Source organism: Pagrus major, chromosome 16, assembly GCF_040436345.1.
Source record: "Pagrus major chromosome 16, Pma_NU_1.0".
Classification (NCBI taxonomy): Eukaryota; Metazoa; Chordata; class Actinopteri; order Spariformes; family Sparidae; genus Pagrus; species Pagrus major.
The window spans coordinates 3,824,013-3,844,240 of NC_133230.1; the positions used below are offsets into that span (position 1 = coordinate 3,824,013).

At 41.7% G+C, this 20,228-nt stretch overlaps 2 protein-coding genes across 2 annotated transcripts; both read left to right on the forward strand.

Moving 5' to 3' along the window:
- The first annotated feature begins 1,256 nt into the window (after positions 1 to 1,256).
- On the forward strand, positions 1,257 to 2,537 carry LOC141010451 (phospholipase A and acyltransferase 4-like). Its single transcript, XM_073483425.1, has 4 exons — positions 1,257 to 1,358; positions 1,631 to 1,739; positions 1,897 to 2,165; positions 2,276 to 2,537. The coding sequence occupies exons 1-4, from the start codon at positions 1,344 to 1,346 to the stop codon at positions 2,393 to 2,395; spliced, it is 513 nt and encodes a 170-aa protein (XP_073339526.1). The 5' UTR covers positions 1,257 to 1,343; the 3' UTR covers positions 2,396 to 2,537.
- Positions 2,538 to 17,714: 15,177 nt separating this feature from the next.
- Positions 17,715 to 19,985, forward strand: foxi2 (forkhead box I2). The gene is made up of 2 exons (XM_073484410.1): positions 17,715 to 18,321; positions 19,384 to 19,985. The coding sequence occupies exons 1-2, from the start codon at positions 17,715 to 17,717 to the stop codon at positions 19,983 to 19,985; spliced, it is 1,209 nt and encodes a 402-aa protein (XP_073340511.1).
- Positions 19,986 to 20,228: the final 243 nt, after the last annotated feature.

Below are 20,228 nucleotides of genomic sequence, written 5' to 3' on the forward strand. Positions count from 1 at the left end.
GTGCTGCTCTGATTGAGGGCTTCCTGTTTAAGCACTTAATGAGGAACTGGGGAAAAAATTTAACTTCCAGGTCTCCCAGCTTGGATGCTTTCCTGAAAATAAGAAAGAAACCCCCCCCATCCCAAAAATCACCTGCTGCTGTTACATTTATGTTAGATTTTTAAGCTTTTATGCCACTAGAGGGCAGAGTAACTGTGAAAAACTGAGAATCTACATTATCACCTCATCATATTTTTATAAGCAATATATTGCCTAGTTACACTTCCAGCAGAAACATTAATAATTCAATTGTTTCTGGCCACTTGATAAAATTTAACTTCCCAACACTGAACAGCAGACTAGGAAAGGAGGTGGTAGAGACCAAAACAGAGCTAAAAGACAGTAAACACTAGACTTAAAGCCGTAGCTGTAGCCGGCCAGCGGTGAAATGTGTTAGTTGCTAGTTTGCTTTGTTCAACAAGCACTCTTTGCTTTTTTGGTCTAGTAAATGCAAAAATAAATAACTCGGTTAAATCATATGAATAGAAGCAAAATGGTTTCACAAACATACCTCAGTCTGAAAAGGTTACAGAGTGTGGGAGTTGCTCCTCACTGCTGAGGTTGAATTTAATAAAAAAACAATTTTAAGGTAAGTTTACAACAAAGCACAGTTGCCTTGTTTGTCCTTGAGCAATTCATTGTGAGCCAGAAGTACGTTTTATTAACTAACCTGTCCATCTTTGTGTCTCTGTCTCACCTTCAGGGCATTAAGGTCTCATCACTGTGTGTTGGCTTACCAACAAAAATCCTGTTAATTTATTGCAATTAAAATCAATACAGGCATTTCTTATCTGTTAAGTGTGCAGCTCAGGCAAAGCTCAAAGATCAGCTCACTGCAAAAACCCTCTAAACTAATGAAAAAGAAAACACACAGCAGAAGCAAGTACACTTCCAAAATAAAGGGTAAATGTGCTTTGTCAGTTTCAGTTCAGCTCACTCAGCAGGAAACACTTCCAAGAAGGACCTGGAAAATCCTGAAACCTTCAGTTGTGATTTCTTTTTGCAGGTCATGAGAAACGAAACTCAAGCCTCTGCAGCTTCATTGCACTCAGCTAACTCACCTCACAGCTCCTCGGTTACAGCATTTGCAGTGACTCATGGAGTTAATGATTTGCCTCGCAGCCTGGTTATACAGCAGTGTGTGCTATTGCCTCTAGACCTCCCTTATCTGTTCATCACCTCTCCCTGTGTGTCAATACTCTCTGCGTCTGGAAAACGAAAGTGCAGTTAGGTTTCCTTTCTGGCAGCATAAATAGGCTGCAGGACGACGCTGTTGTCACTCGACAGCTGAGGAAACTGAAGACATGGCTCCAACACTGGTGAGTCTCCTGCTGCTTAGATAAGTGTAGATTTGAATCTGCTTCATTTTTTATTCTTACACTGGCAACATTGTCAGTAATATTTGATCTAAATACTTTACCAGGCGTAACATAAATGATATTGTCTTTTATGGAAACATAACATTATAACATTTCATGTCAGCTTTCTAAGTAAACTTGACCTTAAGGACTGACCAGTTACACTGACTGCATGCTAAGTTTATTTATATATTTATTGATTTATTGATTTATTATTTATTTCCTCATTTCAGTACAACCATGGTGCAAAGCCCGGAGACCTGATCCAGATCTCCCGTGAGAATTACGAGCACTGGGCCATCTACATCGGTGGAAATGAAGTTGTCCATTTGATTCCTTCAAGTGAGTGAAGTGTTGCGTTTAGAAGACCGTCTGTGATCCTCAGCCACTTGTGTTAATTTGAGTTTTGTTACTGCATGTTTGTAAATGTAAAACAACACTAAAGACTGTGACTTACCCTTGTTTCTTCTTTGTTTCCTCTTCTTCCGTCCACACACAGCTGATGATTTAGGTGTTTTGGGTAACCTGGGGATGCTCTTGGAAAGCAGAGGAGCTGAGGTGAGGCGCCAGAAGATCTGGGAGGTGGTCCGTTTCGACAGTTTCGAAGTCAACAACCTCCTGGACGACAAGTACCAGCCTCGGGACTATCGTGCCATCGTGAGGGAGGCCTGCAGCATGGTTGGCCACATGATGCCGTACTGTGTCGCCACTCACAACTGTGAGCACTTTGTCACGGGGCTACGATACGGCAAGCCAGAGTCTCGACAGGTGGGTGTTATTTTTAACCTAAACCATGATCTTTTCCTGAGCCTAGCCAAACTGCAACTGTTTCACAACATCAACATTTTAAAACGTTTATTATCATTTGTCTTCTGCAGGTTAATACAGTGGCTACGATCGGAGGCGCAGCTGTCGCGGGTGTGGGCATCCTCGCTTTGGGCGCCGCTCTGTTCGCCATGCTCAAAGAAGACGACCACAAAGACAGACGTCATAAGTGACGGCAACGAGACAAGAGAGATGAAACGAATGATCTGTCTGATTTATGATTTAAACTGAAAGAGTTGTCTTTGTTTGGTGGATTACTGTGAAGACAGTCGCGCCACACTGTCGGTAAATAAACTGCTACAATGTTCAGGTTCACTTCTGTTTGTTTAATTTCTGAAATGTATATTATGATTACGTTTAAACATAAGACACTATAAGATGTAAATACAGTCAAATTTAGTTTATTTATAAGATCCAAGTTTTTGATTTGTCTTCTGTATTAATGTGTTTATTGTGATTACTCCTTGTTTTTGTATATTTATGTTAAAAATGTATGTTCGCAATAAATTCAGAATATTTTTGAACTCTCGTTTTTATTATTTTGTCATGTTTTGTTCTGTACATGCTATTCAACTGTGATGTTCTCCAGAGTAAAAAGTACAATCACCAACATTACATGCAGCTCATTTCACTTCTGTTTTCAATCAATCATGACTGACAGAGATACTGAGCGAAAGCAGAGGATATAATAGTGTGGACTGGGACCGAGACGGCTCAGAAGAGCAGGAGAAAACTGAGTAATGTTTTTCTTACGGCCTAGTTATGAGCTTAAAGGGTGTTTATCCCCCGTCGTCTCTGTGCCAGCATTGTGCCACATCACAATCTCCCACTGTTCACATGTGGATCCCCGTCACAGCTGAGGCAGGTGGGGAAGAGCAGATTCACACAATACCATGTGGTCTTACACGCTTGTGTCTGTGTGCCCTCTTGTTCCTGTATCTTTGTGAGGACAGATTCAGATGTGAGGACATTTTGGGAAAGAGGATTTTTTAGAAGTTGGAGGCTTTGATTGTTTCATAGTCCACAAAATATGTGTGGAGCTTCACAGCAAAACAGTGTTAGAGCATTGTCCTAAACAACTGAAGCAGCTGGGAACCTGAGGGGTGAGAAAATAATGACTCAATGTTTATTCTTGGGTGGAGTTATCCTTTAAAGTCAAGGGAATGTCAATATGGTCGTCAGAGGCACACATTAGCTGTTGATTTGACGGTGGCCATCGAAGTGCATGCCTGTATGTGTGTGTGTACTTGTTACAAAGTGAGGACTAAGTTTCTTAACCTACAAAGTGAGGACATTTGTGGAAGTGAGGACATTTTGTCAAAGTGCTGTTTGAATGTTAATACTTCATTTTAAGGGTAAAATTTTAAGTAAGGAGCTCAGGAATCGTTATGTCAATGAGGTTCCTCACAAGTATAGTATAGACGTGTGTGTGTGTGTGTGTGTGTGTGTGTGTGTATGTGTGTGTGTGGACTGACAGCTGAGTGAAGGATCACCGTAACATACCCCCTCACACACACACACACACACACATTCTCTCTGTGGGGCTCCTCCTCCCCTAGCTGGAGGCCAGTGAAGGATCAGTCAGGCCTCCCCTGCAAAAAATAACTGTGCATCTTGTCAACTAACATTCTCAGCGTTATCTAATCTTTACATTCTCAGTTTCTCGCTCTGTACGGTAGGAAATTTTGGCATGTGCGGTGTAAATCCAGCACAGTCCTGTCTATGTCCGCCATGCTTTGCAATCAGTCGGTCTATTAAACTCATAACAAATTAATCTGAATTGATAATCTGGGGTGACAAATCACTTCAAAAATCCTCCACACCAAAGTAAAATCTGACAATGTTTTTTACAGTGTAGAAACAGGCCTCGGGGCCCGCGGCCAGGCCTGTAAAGCTGCTAGCAGGTGGGGGCAGTTGGGCTCGCCTGGTCCCCAGAATCAGCACAGCACCCCACATTGTTCCTGAGGTCACCCCCTCAGAGCCCCATGAAATCCAGAGAGGGCTGCAGAGGCTCGAAACCGTGGGACCGGCTCCAGAAATAATAAAACCTCATACCCACCACGAGAAGATGGCTTATCGTGGCTGATCATTAGGCTCAGAATGAGCTCAGAAATAATCACCATGCATAACAAATGTGCAGCGATGTCACTTAGTGGCACTGATAGAGAGATGCAGTGACATTATACAGCAGTACAGAGAGAGCGAGATAAAACAAAGCCTTGAGTATAAGTGTTTATCGGACATTTGCATTTATTTTTTTATCAATAATTACAGACAGATGCCAAGTGTACCACCCAGCTCTCCAGTTTTCATCAGCACCTCCGTCGCCTGTTCCCGATGATATCAGCTGCGTTTGGGAATTTGGCGAGAACCTGAATTCAGCCTGTTGCCAAATAGAATTGTGTCCCACCATTACAGTCAATAACTGCTCCCATTATGGCATCAATTACCAGCAACTGTCCCATTTTGAAGGAATTAAAAATTATGACAAATCCCAAAATGGGACTCAGTCTATAGAACCAAATATTCATAAACAACCGAGGTGATTTCTGCCAGTTTCTGAGGATTAAAGACAAGTTCTGCTCCTGGCAACTTGCTTTAAGTGGTAAAATGAGTGATTGGTATTCCTTCTTTGAACTGCTCTTTCCCAGCTGTCAACTGGAGCATCTTTTTCTTTTAAAAAATCGAACTGCAATCTTGTTTTTTCTACATACAAATCAGGATCTGCTCCACAACAGTCCAGATGGTGGTGGTAATGCATATGAAGTAGTCTGGCAACCCAGAAAAATGCCAGAAAGAGAACAACTTTTTAGATTTGGCAGCTTAGTTTCAATAACATTTATTTAGGAACTATGAGGGCTCTCACTCACACCGCTCCCACAGCATTCTTGGTTAATTTTTGTGAGATATTGCTTTTGTCTTCGAGGCGACAAAATTGGGTATTTTAAAGGGGACAGCAGGACTCTGCAGGCGTCTTTGGGGCAGCAAACCCGGAAGATTTCAATGAGATGTCAGGACTTTTTGCAGTCATCTTTGGATATTTGTGATGAAACATCAGGACTTTTTTTTAAGCTGTCTTTGAGTCAACAAAAGCAGATGTTTCTTAATGAGACATCTTGACTTTTTGCAGCTGTGCTCAGGGCAACAAAATCAGGTTTTTAACCACATCGTCATGACAACATAGCATTGAAAATTTAAACATAAAGAACACACAAAGTTTCAATATATCAGTATGATATGAAAGGTACAGAGTAACATGTCCATGGTTTGCAGAAACATACAAAGCCAACATTTATTTTGGCGAATGTGTTGGTAGTTTCAAGTTGACTTCAGCTTAAGTTGTTATTTCTACAGAGTGCTTGCTGATGTAGTTGCACCGTGACGATCTTAAATGCTTCTTGGATGCATTTACACTTTATTACTTTTGGTTTGGTTAAAAGGTTAGACTTACTGTAAGGTTCGCCCACTCCTAACCCTCATATTTTAGCTCTACCATCTTGTATATTTTAAAAACACATTTCTAGGCGACAGGGTTAAAAATCTCACATCACTGTAGGCGAGAGGGAATCACATCACGGACTAGCAGGCGGCAGGATTGTCACATCTGATAGCAACATGTCGGTATAAGAGGAAAAACGAAAACTTGGAACGAGTCCCTGCGGATATAAATCTGGGATGGTGTCCTAAAAAAGCTGCCAGCCAACACAGGAAATCACTTTCTTACCATTTCAGCATACGACCACCCGGCAGCACATGTTCCACCAGCACCTGTGAGTCTAAGGTAGGTGATTAAAAACATGGTTAATTAACTGAAAAACTAATATGTGTTGGAGATTATTGATTTTTCCTCCCTGATTAAGAGTAAGATAATTGATTTCAGAGATGCTTCACCATGGAGACGCCTGCACAGTTGATGCCTTTTGCCCCTTAAGTCACGGTTTACGAAACTTTCTATAGTGAGTTTCCATTGTGATTGGACTTCGAGGCAACACTGGGCCAACATGAATTACCACAGCCAGTAAAAGACCAGCGTGACAGGCAGCCATGGAGGCCAAAAAAAACCCAACTACCTTTGGTGTCTGTGTCACAGGATATATGGCTCCCCCCTCTGCGGCCTGTCACCGCTAACTTCTCACGTTCAAGTCCCCCCCACGGGCAGACGGAGGGGAGGTGGTGCAGTTAAGGCAACGGCCAGGAGTGCTGTCAATGCCCCAAACTTGGTCCATTTGGTACAAAGATGTCATTGAGCCTTGTCTTTGCACCTGCTCGAGTCGTGGAGGAGATGGCAGAGGCTCTTCCTATGTGTCTCTGGGGGGGGACAACAGTCCGCTACCTCCCTGCTGCAAAACAAGCCCAACAAACGGTGTTTAAAGATTTTTTTTTTTTCAAGGCGAACTGCTGCCATGCCAGATAAGTCAACAAATGAGGGCCAGTGAAACTTTGTTCGTCGTGTGAGGGGCTTTTTGTGTAGAGAGAGTGGGGAAAGGGGGGGGAATTAGGACCACATAAAGAGGAGAGCCAGGAGGACGTGGTTTTGGAGATGGCAGGTTGGACCACCCTTAATGTGAGGCTTTCTGGACGGAGATGCCCGCTCAGGTGGCAGCGGTTGAAGCAGCCACATCACCACCTCCATCCCCCCCATCCCTCCCCTACGGGCTCACAATGAGGAAACTGTTTCAACTAGACGAGGGCTCTGCCTCCGAGGCCGCTGACGGAGAGAGATTAGAATAACAATGGCCCTGGGTTAATGATGTTTGTGCCATTAAAGACACAAAGTCGTTACTAAAAAAGCCATTAAGGCCTCGGAGTCAAAGGGGAATGAAAGGAGTGTTTTTTTTTACGCTGATTACTCGCAGTGAATCCTAAACAGAACAGTGATCAACACACAAAACACCAGTGGCTCAATGTCCCGTTTTATGGCGGGTCCTCGCTGTTGTTTCATGTTGCTGTAACTCCTTTTTAGTTTATGAGATAGTGGCATGTTTCATGAATTAGCTGCAGCTCCTTTCAGGCTCCTCGCCCCGACTTCTTCAACTCGGCTCCACTCATCATGTCGAGGCAGCAGGCAGAGCCGAGTCGGAGCTGGCAAGAAGGGGGCAAAAAAAAAAAAGCCAAAGGAGGGGGTGATGAAAAAAAAAGAAAAGAAAAGAAGGCTTTGAAGAAGACTGAGCTCGCAAAGCTGTATTTTAAAGTTGGATGGCACATCAGAGGCACGAGCAGCTACAGTTCTGCCTTTTTAAGGGATATATGCGCTCGTAGTGCAGCATCCAAAAAGAGCATTCTCTTTAAAGCCGAGCAGACTGAGACCAAACATTCACCGCCATGCTCCCAGGCCTAATTATCCTTCTGGATCACAAACAGTGAGGCGGGTTTCAGAGGAGCAGACGCGAGGCAGAGGATGGCTACATCTTAAAATAATTAAATGTGACATGATTTCAGCTGTTATTTACATTCACATTATAGGCTGACACTATCACTTAGAATGACTTAGTGCAACAGCAGAATAACTTTCATTTCCTGTGCTTCCCGTGTCCTTGAGGCGTATGTCTAATAGAGATATGATAGGGGAAATAAATGAAAGCCGGGCCAAGAGTAGAGCTGAAAAGAAAGCTAATCATCCAATGTTATCCTTAGAATCATAAATCTGTTCTGTGTTCAGAGACCACGAGTCAGTTTGAACTGCTGGTGTTTTCTTGAAGGACTAATCGTCTCCTTTCCAGCAACGCACTCCTAACAGAGACGTCTCCTCCTGAATCCTGCTCCGAGTCATAAAGTGAATTAAAGATTACATCAATTGCAAACAGCAGTCGTCTATTCAGTAATGAGGCGTGTTAAAACAGAAGTTACCTGGACTTATAACATGTTGCCAGGCCTCATCTGAGGGTAAAAGTATTTATAGCTGCTCCAAAGCCTCAAAGACCAAAGCAATGTTGGGACGCTTGACTCTCCTGTATTTATTTTGTTTTTCCTTCCAATATTCTAGCCATCAGCATCAAGTGCCATACATCATCAGATTCAGGAAAACCTTAAGTTTCAGTCTGACTCATTTAAAGTCACAGTTTTGCCTTTGCTTTGTTTGAAAATGGATTCATTTACCAGAGTATTGATAGTGATTTTTTTTAGTTTAAACTCAGACAGAACCTCAGGAAGTTCAGGTTTTAAGTATCATTTAAAAAGATGCATTTGAATTATTATTATAATATTATTATCTTTGTTTCTCAGTTAAAAAACAGATGTGATCCTATATTTCATTTACTGAGCGTGTAGATGTGTCCAAAAAGAAAGATTAATAAATCAGAACAGAGCAAAAATTGAAGCAAAAGTGACTTTTTCTCAGAGAAATATATGATCCGTTGAACATGAACAACAAAAGTAGCTCGCTGGCCAAGAGAAGGAAACTACCCGGGTTTACTTGACGAATCGAGCTGCAGAACGTGATTGCATAATCACAATCACTACGGAGCCAAGAAATACTTTATCTGATGTATCTTCTTACAGAAACTAAGGTCTTAGTGTGCTCGAAACAAACTACTAAGTATTTTTAGCTCCTCTGAAGGGCTTTACTTGAAGGCAGGGCAAAGAGACTATGAATCAACATATTAATCTGTTAATATTGGGATAACAGCTCACATTTTCATTTAGTCTCCCCTGGAAGACGTTGGTAGTGTTAGTTGTACACATTAAAAGCATTAGATGTGTGAAAATCAGCCTATAGAACACATTTGAGACAATCCTGCCTACTTCCACACTCTGCACAGCTGGTCAGTTGCTGCATGAAGCGGACGTGAATGTCTGATTTATGGGAAAAACTGACAAAAATTCAGACGCATCTTTAAAAATGTGGTTCGTTGGAAAGCATACTGACACCTTAAGATTGACCGAGCTACGAGCTAATAAACAACCTGAGCTGACAACAAGCCTGACAACATTTAAACAGCCAAACAATGGAGTAAATTCTGAACATCAGCTGTGTCCAATCTTCAGACCAGACATCATATTTTCATTTTTGATATTACAACAGCAGCTGAAACTCAAACAGCAGTAAAATAAACGTAAACTACTCAGAGGCCGGGAATATAAGCAACCAGTAGTTAGCAGCATGAAAGGTCAAACCAAACAATAGAAAAACAAATATTCCCCTTCAAATATTTATCTTTGAGAGAATTCCCATCTCTCTAACATTACACTCAATCAGCATTCGGAGTAAATAAGACAACTGCGGAGGTCAGCGCCGCACGAGACGCAACAAAGAGTGTGGGAAACGAGATCCGGGTGGTGAAAGCAGTTTGTGATTGTGAATACGTGCAAAAAGAAGAAATTGAAAAGCCTATTTCTGAAAATGATGCGGCGTGACATGTGCTCAGCCCTCATCTGAACGCTCACCGCCTCCCTCCCTCCCACACAGGCTTGGAGAGGTGACTGGGGAGAGAGAGGAACTGAGGAAATGCCTGTGGCTCAGCCTCTTATTTTTCCATGGCAGCGTTATAAACATATAGAGCAATAACATCTCCTGTATGTACCCCCTCTGCCCGCAGAACTGTGGCTGGCCTCTCAAAAAGCAGCACTATGTTATTACCGCCTGCTCTGAATGCCTTCTGTGTGTACATACATGCTCTTATCAGTCTTCTGCTGTGCTCACGTCTGCGTATGCGCGTGTGAGCGTTAAGCATGCGACATAGAATAAGTGCAAATGTTTATTTCCAAAGGGCTTCCTGTGTAAAATGATCCCCGCTCCGGTCGAACACAGGTAGATTCACGGAGCTCCGACACGCTGGCGTAAATATGTCGCAGAAATAGACTGGAGGGTAAATGGTGGAGATTGTGTGTCGGCTGAATGGACCCGACTGTCCAGGAAACAGGAATAAATAGGTCTTTGCATGCACAGATCTGCAGCTCCCTAACCAGGAGTCAAGCAGTAAAGCCTGACAAGTTTACCTGTTTATGTACACGAGGATTTTATTGATTATATACAGTGAGAGCATTCAGAGATGGAAAAAGTCTCCACCACACGTTCATCATTCAATATTTGTGTAATATCACGTTTCCAAGAGTTGCTGACTGTGATCGTTCTCCCAAAGACGATCACTGATTTACATTTTATGCCACTAATTTTATTATTAGACCATTTTTATGACATTTTTCTGTTTATTTTACAGATGTATTATTTTTGAAATACACAAAATATCTTTAAAATTACAAAGTAGACTGACTTTACATGTCCAATGTAAAATAACAATGTAAATCTGTACATGTGACAGGTTTTTTCACATAAAAATACTTTCACAAAGGTTGATTCTTATCACGTTTATTAACTGATCATACTAAAAGAAGTATTGATTCTCCAGTTACATTTACAAGTATTGTGTAGTTACACAGATTTGTATGTTAACTGACAGATATCTTGTAGACGTACGGAGGTTGTCACAACATACATTGTGAATGAATGTGTTTTTATCACCTGCTTCTAAGAGCGCCAGTGTGCTCTGCTGGATAATACAGATGGCTGTGAAGATAGCCATGCATTAATGCAACGGTGTATTTACACCAAATTAACACTTATTACATTTTTTAACATTTTTTAACATTTTATCCTCATTCAATTATATGGTTATATATTAAAATCCAATTAAAAACAGCTCTGTTCTGCGATTTAAAGTCTGGTTATTTGTATTATAACAGTGTCTAGTCAAGCATTAAAAGACCAAAAAATAAACAAGATCTCATGAAAAATTTAAGCTAAAAACAGTTTTTTATTAACGAAAAATTACTGCATTTTCACAATTTTTTAACCGTTATTTTAAAGTACTTTTCTGGCATCCACTGCTGCTAGAAATTTTATGTTTTTTTTTTTTGTTTTTTGTTTTTTTTACGATTTCTGTTTTTACAGTGTACCTATTATTTTTTCATATTGTGGCAATTTTGCTTTTAACCTTTTCTCCAGGCGTTCGTCCAAAACCTAAGTGACAAAATAGGTAAGTTATCTATGCAATGCTTAACATAAAGTGTCTTTGTAAGGTGTTGAGTAATGTGCCGGGCCACCAGAACAGCTACGCTACTTCTTAGCATTGATTGAAGTCTCTGGCACTCCTCAACCCATTTGATGCATTGATGATGGTGTTGGAGAGCGTCTGTCTAACAGGTCTGTCCAAAAATCACCCATATGTGCTAGATTAGGTTGATATCTGGTGACTGTGAAGGCCGCAGCGTATTATTCACATCAGCTGGATCGGAGCGTTGTCGTCCTGGAAGAGACTACTTTTTATTGATATGCAGTGACCCTTCCCTCTGAGGTGATGCAAACCCTGCCAGCAAAACGCAAAATTCCCACAAAATAACAGGGCGGCAAAAATACAAAATCAAATCAAGATCAGGAATATTTGTGACCTGTGAGTTCAGAACGGTGTGTCTCGTTGTTCTGTTTTGACATTCGAAGCTTCACGTCGGTATAAAATCGTGCTGTTTCGTCTCTCTGCTTCGTATTTAGCACTTGTTTTTGTCCTCGTTGTGTTTTTCACAATGTTTGAACGAATTAAAATACTTTTCCATCCTTTCCCGCCTCGGCCTGTATGTCACACTCGTCATCTGTCTCTCTTTATTTAATTGTGAAATTATAGTTTTTTGGGTCTTATGATTTATCAGTCTGTTGACAGCAACAATACATAATCTCTCCAACATCTCTACATGCAGACAGACAATAAACAACAAAGCAATCTAAAATTGTGTTGTTTGTCATTTTCTTGTTTTTGCCATCTTTCGTCTGTAATTACACGTTCACGTATCAAAAATACCGTATGAATAACATCCCATGATGTGTCCTTGTCTGCCTCTTCAAGCATTTCTAAAATTACCTTTTCAAGAATTACTTACAAAACACATATAAAATCTATTGTTGGGATGGCATCTCTGCGTGTTTTCTCCATAATTTACATTCAGTACTTGATATCGCCGTGAAAGCCTGAACTATTTATGAGCTCTTCAACATCTTGGAGCATTTCTTCGTAGATATTCTGATGAATTTCTTTGAACAGGCCTGATTCTGACTCTGTTGTGAAGATGCACCAGCTGGACGGAGCACGGCTCACAGTCTGCCTCCTGTTGTGCTTCAATGGCAACGTCCAATTAAGGTTTTAAGACTGTTTTTTATCATGGTGAGGAATCACACTGGGAAGAGTACTCGCACAGTTTGGTTAGGTTTAGGAAGAGATCACGGTTTGGGTTAAAATAACTCAGTTACTGGAGTAACTTAAAGTGGCACAGACATTTTTCCCCCTCTCGTTTCCAAGTGGTATCACTGCAAAGACAACTGGACAACACATGACTTCACAGGGAACCAACATAAACACAGATGGTTTTTATTATTCCATATTCATTACATTGTGCAATCAACAGTTACTTCACAATGATACGATGAAGCAGAGAACTTGTCTCGTGCCGGTTTAAAAGGTCCAATTGGTAAGAAAGTTGATTTTATAAGTGTCATTCCCAACTTGTCAAATACTGATGCTTTGGGATGGAGGCCAACACGACCCAGTTTTTGACAAGTTGGGAACGAGACTTTAAAATCAACTTTGTTACAAGCTGCCCCATTAAGTTACGTACCTACATGTGTACGTTAGGTGGACAATCCCCCAAAAATCCATAAAGACTCATTTGATTTGACCAACTAGAGCATAAAAGAGGTACAACTACTACAAGTACAGGCAACTTTGTTTAAAATCTTTATCTGGAATTAAACCTTGACGTGCTTTCCCAGATTGAAGGGCACATTTTTGTGGGCAGTGATTCTCCTGTGATGAACACAGAACACGTCCTATCACATTTTAGAGAAGACGGGAAAATTAATCTATCTAGATATTCATGTAAAGATAATGGACGGTATTTAAAGCTACTAGACGTGCCGTACCCCCAGACTACAGAGCAGCTGCTTTGCCACTTATACAACCTCGATACATCGGACTTTGACCCAGTGACCAGCAGAAATCCCCAATATTTTCTCTGATGATCATATAGAGGCATCAGTACCAACTTGAGGCTGTTTCATAATCAGTTAAAACATCGTTGTTGTCACACGTTTTCTGTTCAGCTCCTTTATATTTCACACTTGATGCTAATCTGTGACAACACAGTCTCGGCTCTCTGTCCTTTGGGTTTCTCTCACTCAGACATCAGAAGCAAGAAAGTCACAATCCCCAAACTCCAGCAGCTCCGTCTTCACACAAACTGCTCTTCTTTAAAGGGAGTCTGCTGACAGCAGCTCCAGAGCCAGAGAGTCTTCCCTTTTCCACAATCTCACATTCTCATACATACATCTGAGTTTGTGAAACAGTTTTTTGGCGACGCACTATGAGCCCCGGGGATTATTGTCATAGCCAACCCCGATATTATAGAATTACAGTCAGACAGAGCGACTCCTGGTGCTGCGCGGACAATTACTCTGCGGCCTGGATCTCAGTGGAAAAGCTGCATTAGAGAAAAAAACCTCAGTCTATCAGATGCTGAAAAACAGGGAAGTGTTGGCAGATTATGTGTCAATACCAACCAAAGTAATCACTGCGGGGCTCAGAGGGGGTCTGACTCGGCTTTATTAGAAAGTTCCTCTCCAAGAAGAAATGCAACACCGGTGGGTTTTTGTGCTTAATGCAGACGGACGTTGACCAAAGAAACATTCGTATGAACTGTTTGCCTTTGTTTTAAGACCATAACGAAGCGTATTTACACTATGAAACATCTTACGCTGGACTCCCCGGGCTGGAATAACCTTTAATGTAGTCAGAGAGCATACTTTAACGTCTTCAAAGACTCCCTCCATCCCCAGGAGCTGTCACGGACAAACCACACTTTCATATTAGATTCCACATCCAGAGACATCCAGGAGTTTGACGGCTCTTTGGCACGTCCAATCCAAAGACACTTACAGCAGTGTTTAGCTCTCTCCTGTGGAGGCTTCATCATCTGCACTGATGTCCGTCCAGACGCCACACTGAGCAGTCTGCTGCCTCCATCTTGTGGTGAGTCCTGTATTTTTTTGAGCGTAGCAGGCCTGCTGGGATTTGACACAGAAACAAGGCAGCTGAAGGTGGCAGTGTGCCTCCACAAGAGGTTTAATCTATAAAATATCTGAGCCACAGAGAGACTGAGAGGATTTACTCTGAGGTACAAGGCTGCAGAGAGGAACTGTGTCCTTATATAGCATTTTTTTGGTCTTTTTAATTCAACCATGTTGTGTTTTCAGCCCCTCATTTTATAGACAAACAATCAGAGCACTGTAATAAAGAGCTAGGTATGTATAAAGAACAAAAAAAGCATAAAAAATAACCACTATAAATATGATTTTCTCCCAAATATTCATTTTAAAACACAGAGATTTAAACATGTTACACAGCAGCGTTGTAAAAACTACCTTAAAGTCATACTTGAGTAAAAGTAAAGATATCCTTTTAAAATATTACATGAATAGTACTTGAGTACAAGTCTTAAAGTACCTGACTTTAAATGTACTTGAGTTAATATAAAATATTTCTTATGGCCACAACAAAACATCCAGTTGGCTCCATCCGTCACCAGCAGCATATAAGGAGGACGCAAGTTTGCAAAAAGAAATAAGTTTTATTCACAAGTAATAGCTAGATTAACCAAACCTATGTGAGTCTGGAGGCAAGAACCAGAACTTTACCTCCCTAAACTAAAAAGGCAACATAACTAAACTAATAAACAATCCTCAAAAGAAAAGAAAAGCACCAACTGAGGAAAAAGACAGAAACACTGATCAGGTCGGGACTACATCAGGACTCAACCTCCCTTAAATATGGAGCCTAATCACCGGATCAGAACCACCTGAGAGGGAAAAGTGCGGAGAAGAGGATTTTAATCAAGTCTCTGATACAATAACAATTTAAAAAATGTGCTACTTTGGCTCTGATGCAACATGCAACCTGCAAAGTAACTAGTAACTGAAGTAGTGTCCAGCTTTGAATCCAAATTCTACAAATAAAAGAAAAACAATAGAAACATTTAACATTTAATCAACATGTCAACTCATTCATCAGCTGATATGAAGGTGAAGGTGACTCAGAGTAGGTTTCCCTGTGGTTTGATGGTGTGTTGTAACTGGGACAGTAGGTGGAGCTGTTTCAGCACAAGTGGGATCATCTGGACACACTTTGTCTCCAGCTCTGTAAAAACTGTCCTCAAACAGGCTTTCTGTGTGTGTGTGTGTGTGTGTGTGTGTGTGTGTGTGTGTGTGTGTGTGTGTGTGTGTGTTAAAAGTTAATATGCAGAGCTTGAATAAATCATGTCAGACTACAATTTCCAAAGTTTTAAATGCTGATCTTCACTCAACTTATTTCAATTTTTAGTCCAACTCATCACATAAGACGACTGTTAGATTTGCAGATATTGGATTTTAGGACTAATGATACTCTCCAGTAAACTTATGGTGTAAATGTTTACAGTTGTAAAGAAAGAAGATGTTCTTCATCCTTCTACTGTGAGGGATATCGAATTAACGACCCTGGTTTTCAGCAGCCTCACGAAAAGTTAAGCAATGCCTTGATGAAAAGATAAAAAGCAAATGTCTGATTTTTTTCTCCAGACACCTTAATTAGCCACGAAAGCAGGTTTTAAACTCTTCAAAGACACTGATTTGTTATTTCTGGCCTCGGGACATGTAACGATTCAACAACACGTCTGGATTGTCAAGCAAGTTTCAGATGAGACCTTTTTGACAGTTAACAATATTAATACACCTAATTGACTTGCTGCCTTTAGCACTGGAAGGTGGAGAGAGCACTTCTGGAGAAAGGCCATTCATTTTTGAATATATATATTTATATTTCACTCTTCTGAATGCTTTAGTGGCGACCGTCCCGACCTGAAGCGTCAGTATTTGACTGAAAAATCAACTTTTCTGACAAATATGAGCTTTAAAGACCAAAACAGTGATGACATTTTCTTGAAAAGTCGGGAAATGATGCCTGGTTTTAGGACTGTGTGAGGGGTTGAGAACTGATTTTAGTTTTCAGATCAGTATCAGTGTTAGTCAAGTAATGACAGGTACTGTATTAGGATATGATAAAAGAAAACAAGACTAAATAAACTATAAGTCCTTTGAAAAACAGCAATATTAAACAATTGCATGTGAGCATTATTTGGCAGTATGAGCAGGATACACGAGCTGAGTAATTAGGTGCGGTCGCCCTAATTTTAATTAGGTTTTCATGTTGTAGCCTCGATGGATAAGATCAGATATAATTCATGCAATAATGACTTATATCGTTATAACCGTCGGCTGTTTAAAGCAGTGCTGAACACCAGACCTGTGGATGTAAAGCTGAAGAAAGGCAAGATTTTTCTGATTACTAAGAGGTCTTTAGTTTTGAAAGTGCTGCAGAGACTAACATGACACGAACACAGATTAAACTGAAGACACTTTTTCACCTTTTTTCATGAGCCCACTGACAGCCCGAGGCTCCGACCTTCATTTGTTTTTCCTTCTTTGGTTCTTTTTCTGTATAAATGCTGCGACGTCTCAACTGGACCGTGAAACTTTTTGTTCAGTGCAAATTAAACCAAATGTTTCTTCTTCTCTGTCCAAACTTAGAACCACAAATATTGGATGGTGTGGTTACTGAGTCGTCTGGTTTTTTTTTCATTTCAACATTTGGAAGGAATAAATGAACATCAAACACTTAATTTCCTGCATTCTGGTGATTTTATGCACTGATTTGTCACTTTTGTGCATCAATATATAGTGGAAATGTTGTTTTTATCGATGTAAAGGAAAAGACAAAAATCAGGCAATGTGTCTGTGTTAAATAATGAGGGGAACTGATGACGTAATTTACATCTTAAATGTTTTTATGTTTTTGTATTTTGAACAATCTCTGCACAACATTTCCTTCAGGATTACAAGTTCTGTCATAACTGATCTTCTCTCATCACCCAGATAATTCATTTCTTCTTCATCTTCAAGAAGCTGAAACATGGAAAAAGTATTTAAAAGTGCAGATTTCCATCAGAGCTCGGCAGCCTGACCTCACTCCACTGACGATCCAAAGTTTTCTGAAGTGAGAAGCTCAAGAAAAAGTCATTCTGAGAGTGATTATTTCAGTGTGAGTGCAGTTTGTTGCTTGTTGCTGAGGTTATATAATCCCAGCAGCCCCTCAGAGACAATGTGAGCCCAGCAGCAGCAGCAGCAGCAGCCTGTTGTGTCTCTCCGGGAGGTTTTTGCCAGGGGGAAACATTTGGGAACCACTGACCCAGTCTCTGCTGAACGAGGTGGAACATGACCACACCCCCCTGTTACTCAGTGTGTGTCTATTGGCTGCTGGGAGTTATCCTGAGCCTGGATGTGGCTGCTGTCAAGGCTTTATACTATTAAAACTCCTCAAACTGCTCCATCCTCCCCGACACTTGTTGCTGCTGCCTGCGCACCGCCGGGAGAGGCCACCTGAACCGCTTCAGCATTTCCTTTGGGATTTCCCGCGGGGAGTGATGAACTCCATCGACCCTCAGTCCCATCACCAGCACCACCAGCACACCTCCCCCACCGTCGGCTCTCTCCCACCTAAAGGCGCCCAGGAGGCCCCGGACATGGCCGCTGTGTACTGCGACAACTTCAGCAGCATGTACCACCAGCAGAGCCTCCAGGGCGCGCAGAGACCCGCCGGCTACGGCCTCGGGGATTACGCATCGTCTCCAAACCCGTACCTGTGGCTCAACGGGCCGGGCGTCAACTCCTCCGCATCCTACCTGCACGGAAACAACCCGGCGTCGTTCATCCCGCCCTCCTACGGCTCGCAGCGGCAGTTCATCACGAACTCACCTGGCTTTGGAGGGCCCGACCTGGGCTGGCTGTCCATCGCCAGCCAGGAGGAGCTGCTGAAGCTGGTGCGGCCGCCGTACTCCTACTCCGCGCTCATAGCCATGGCCATCCAGAACGCGCACGAGAAGAAGCTGACCCTGAGCCAGATTTATCAGTACGTGGCCGACAACTTCCCCTTTTATAAGAAGAGCAAAGCCGGCTGGCAGAACTCGATCCGGCACAACCTGTCTCTGAACGACTGCTTCAAGAAAGTGCCGAGGGACGAGGACGATCCAGGTACCGTGAACGCACCAGAGAAACTTGTTATTACTATAAAACAATACATGTTCTGTTATAATGTTGCATTTAGGGGCAGTTTGTACTCACCTGGGGGGCTCAGTGAGGGGAAATAGGTGAGAAAGGTAAAAGGAAAATTCAAAGCAAAGTAATTATTATGATTTCACACCAAATGTATAGTTTTCACGCAGTTTAAATCAGCTTCTTTTTCTTGTTTTATCAACAAGAAGTTCCTAAATATGTTCTTTAAAAATGACTTAACACTGATAAACACTCTGAAATATTTTAAAGCTAAAAGATATTAAAATATGACACAAAAAGACTGTAATAAAAAATAACACAAGTAGTGTAAAACATTAGAAATAGATGTATTTGTTAAATAATTCCAAAGAAATTTTATATAATAAAATATTTTATTTTAGAAGGAATACATGAGAGTATTTTGTCTCTGTAATGTGCTCGAACATGACTGGAACGTTGTTCTGGAGACGAGACTGACAGTGGGCTCAGAAAAGGTGTTTTTATTATTATTATTATCTCAGTGAACTGCAGAGATATCAGTAGTTCAGATGCTTAAAACTTAAAAGAAATATGAGATAAATAATAAACAATTAATTTGAAAATGTGAGATAGAAGTTGCTCTGTTACAAATTGCTAAAATTGCTAAAAGTTTTGGGGAAGAACTTAAAGAGAAAGATCTTTTTTTACTAAAAAAACAAACTCTTTGTTTTCCTGACTGAATAAACAAACTGGCCTTAAAGGACAATTTCATCCTGTTTTACTTTGTTTATGTGTGGTGGACCCTGCCACCTTTCTAACTTCACAAAATGTTCTTGAGACCTTATTTTTCTCTGAGAACAGCTTGTTTATTCACTTATAGACCCAATAAATAATTCTACCTTATACCTTTAATATTATACACATTAAAGATCTGAGTCTGAAACTTTTCTCCAAAACTACAAAATGCCCCTTTAAACCATATAACTTGAATATTTTGTAAAGTTTTATTCAACAAAACTGATATAAATGAAGTTATTGAATGTGTCTCATCTTCTGTTACAGGAAAAGGAAACTACTGGACGTTGGACCCAAACTGTGAGAAGATGTTCGACAATGGGAACTTCCGGAGGAAAAGGAAAAGGCGCTCAGATCCGAGCAGCGCTGGGGGAGTGGCAGCGGCGACGGCAGCAACGGCAGCGGCGGGATCCACAAAAGTGGAGGACGGCAGGCCGGCGGTGGCGTCCTCGCTGAAGCCTTCGGACAGTCCCCAGCTCCTGGGGCCGTCCTCGCCGGAGATGGAGGCGATGAACGACAACCACAAGAGCTCGTCCTCGCCGCCCGGACTGTCCTCGGCCACCCCTTGTTTTAACAACTTTTACAGCAGCATGTCGACGCTCAGCTCGGGGGCCCCCAGCCGGCAGGGCTCCCTGGGACTGGTGAACGAGCTCTCGAATAGGAACATTACGGCCCTGAGCCCGTACCACCTCAACCACGGCGGGCAGGACACGGGGACGTCGGAGCACGGCGAGGGAGGGTTGCATTTCAACCGTGGAGTGTACTACAACACGTTTGGCAGCGGGCAGAGCGGACAGTTCAACAGTCACTTCTACAACAGCTTCAGCGTCAACAGCTTGATTTATCCGAGGGAAGGGACAGAGCTATAGGAGCCGATACGCTCCACCATGTTCGAGGGAGTCGCTGCTCCGGTGGTTTCCCTCCGAAAGAAAACACACGAAAACACACACACGTGCATTTCAGCAGAGAGGTCAGAGTTGGCAGGCTGGGTTGCAGCTTCTCTGCATCATGAACACTTCACTGGAGAGATTAGACGACTAGAGAGAGTATTGTAGGTAAACTTGATTCAACTTGACAAGCACTCAAACTGCCGGAGAGTCGAACAAAAAATG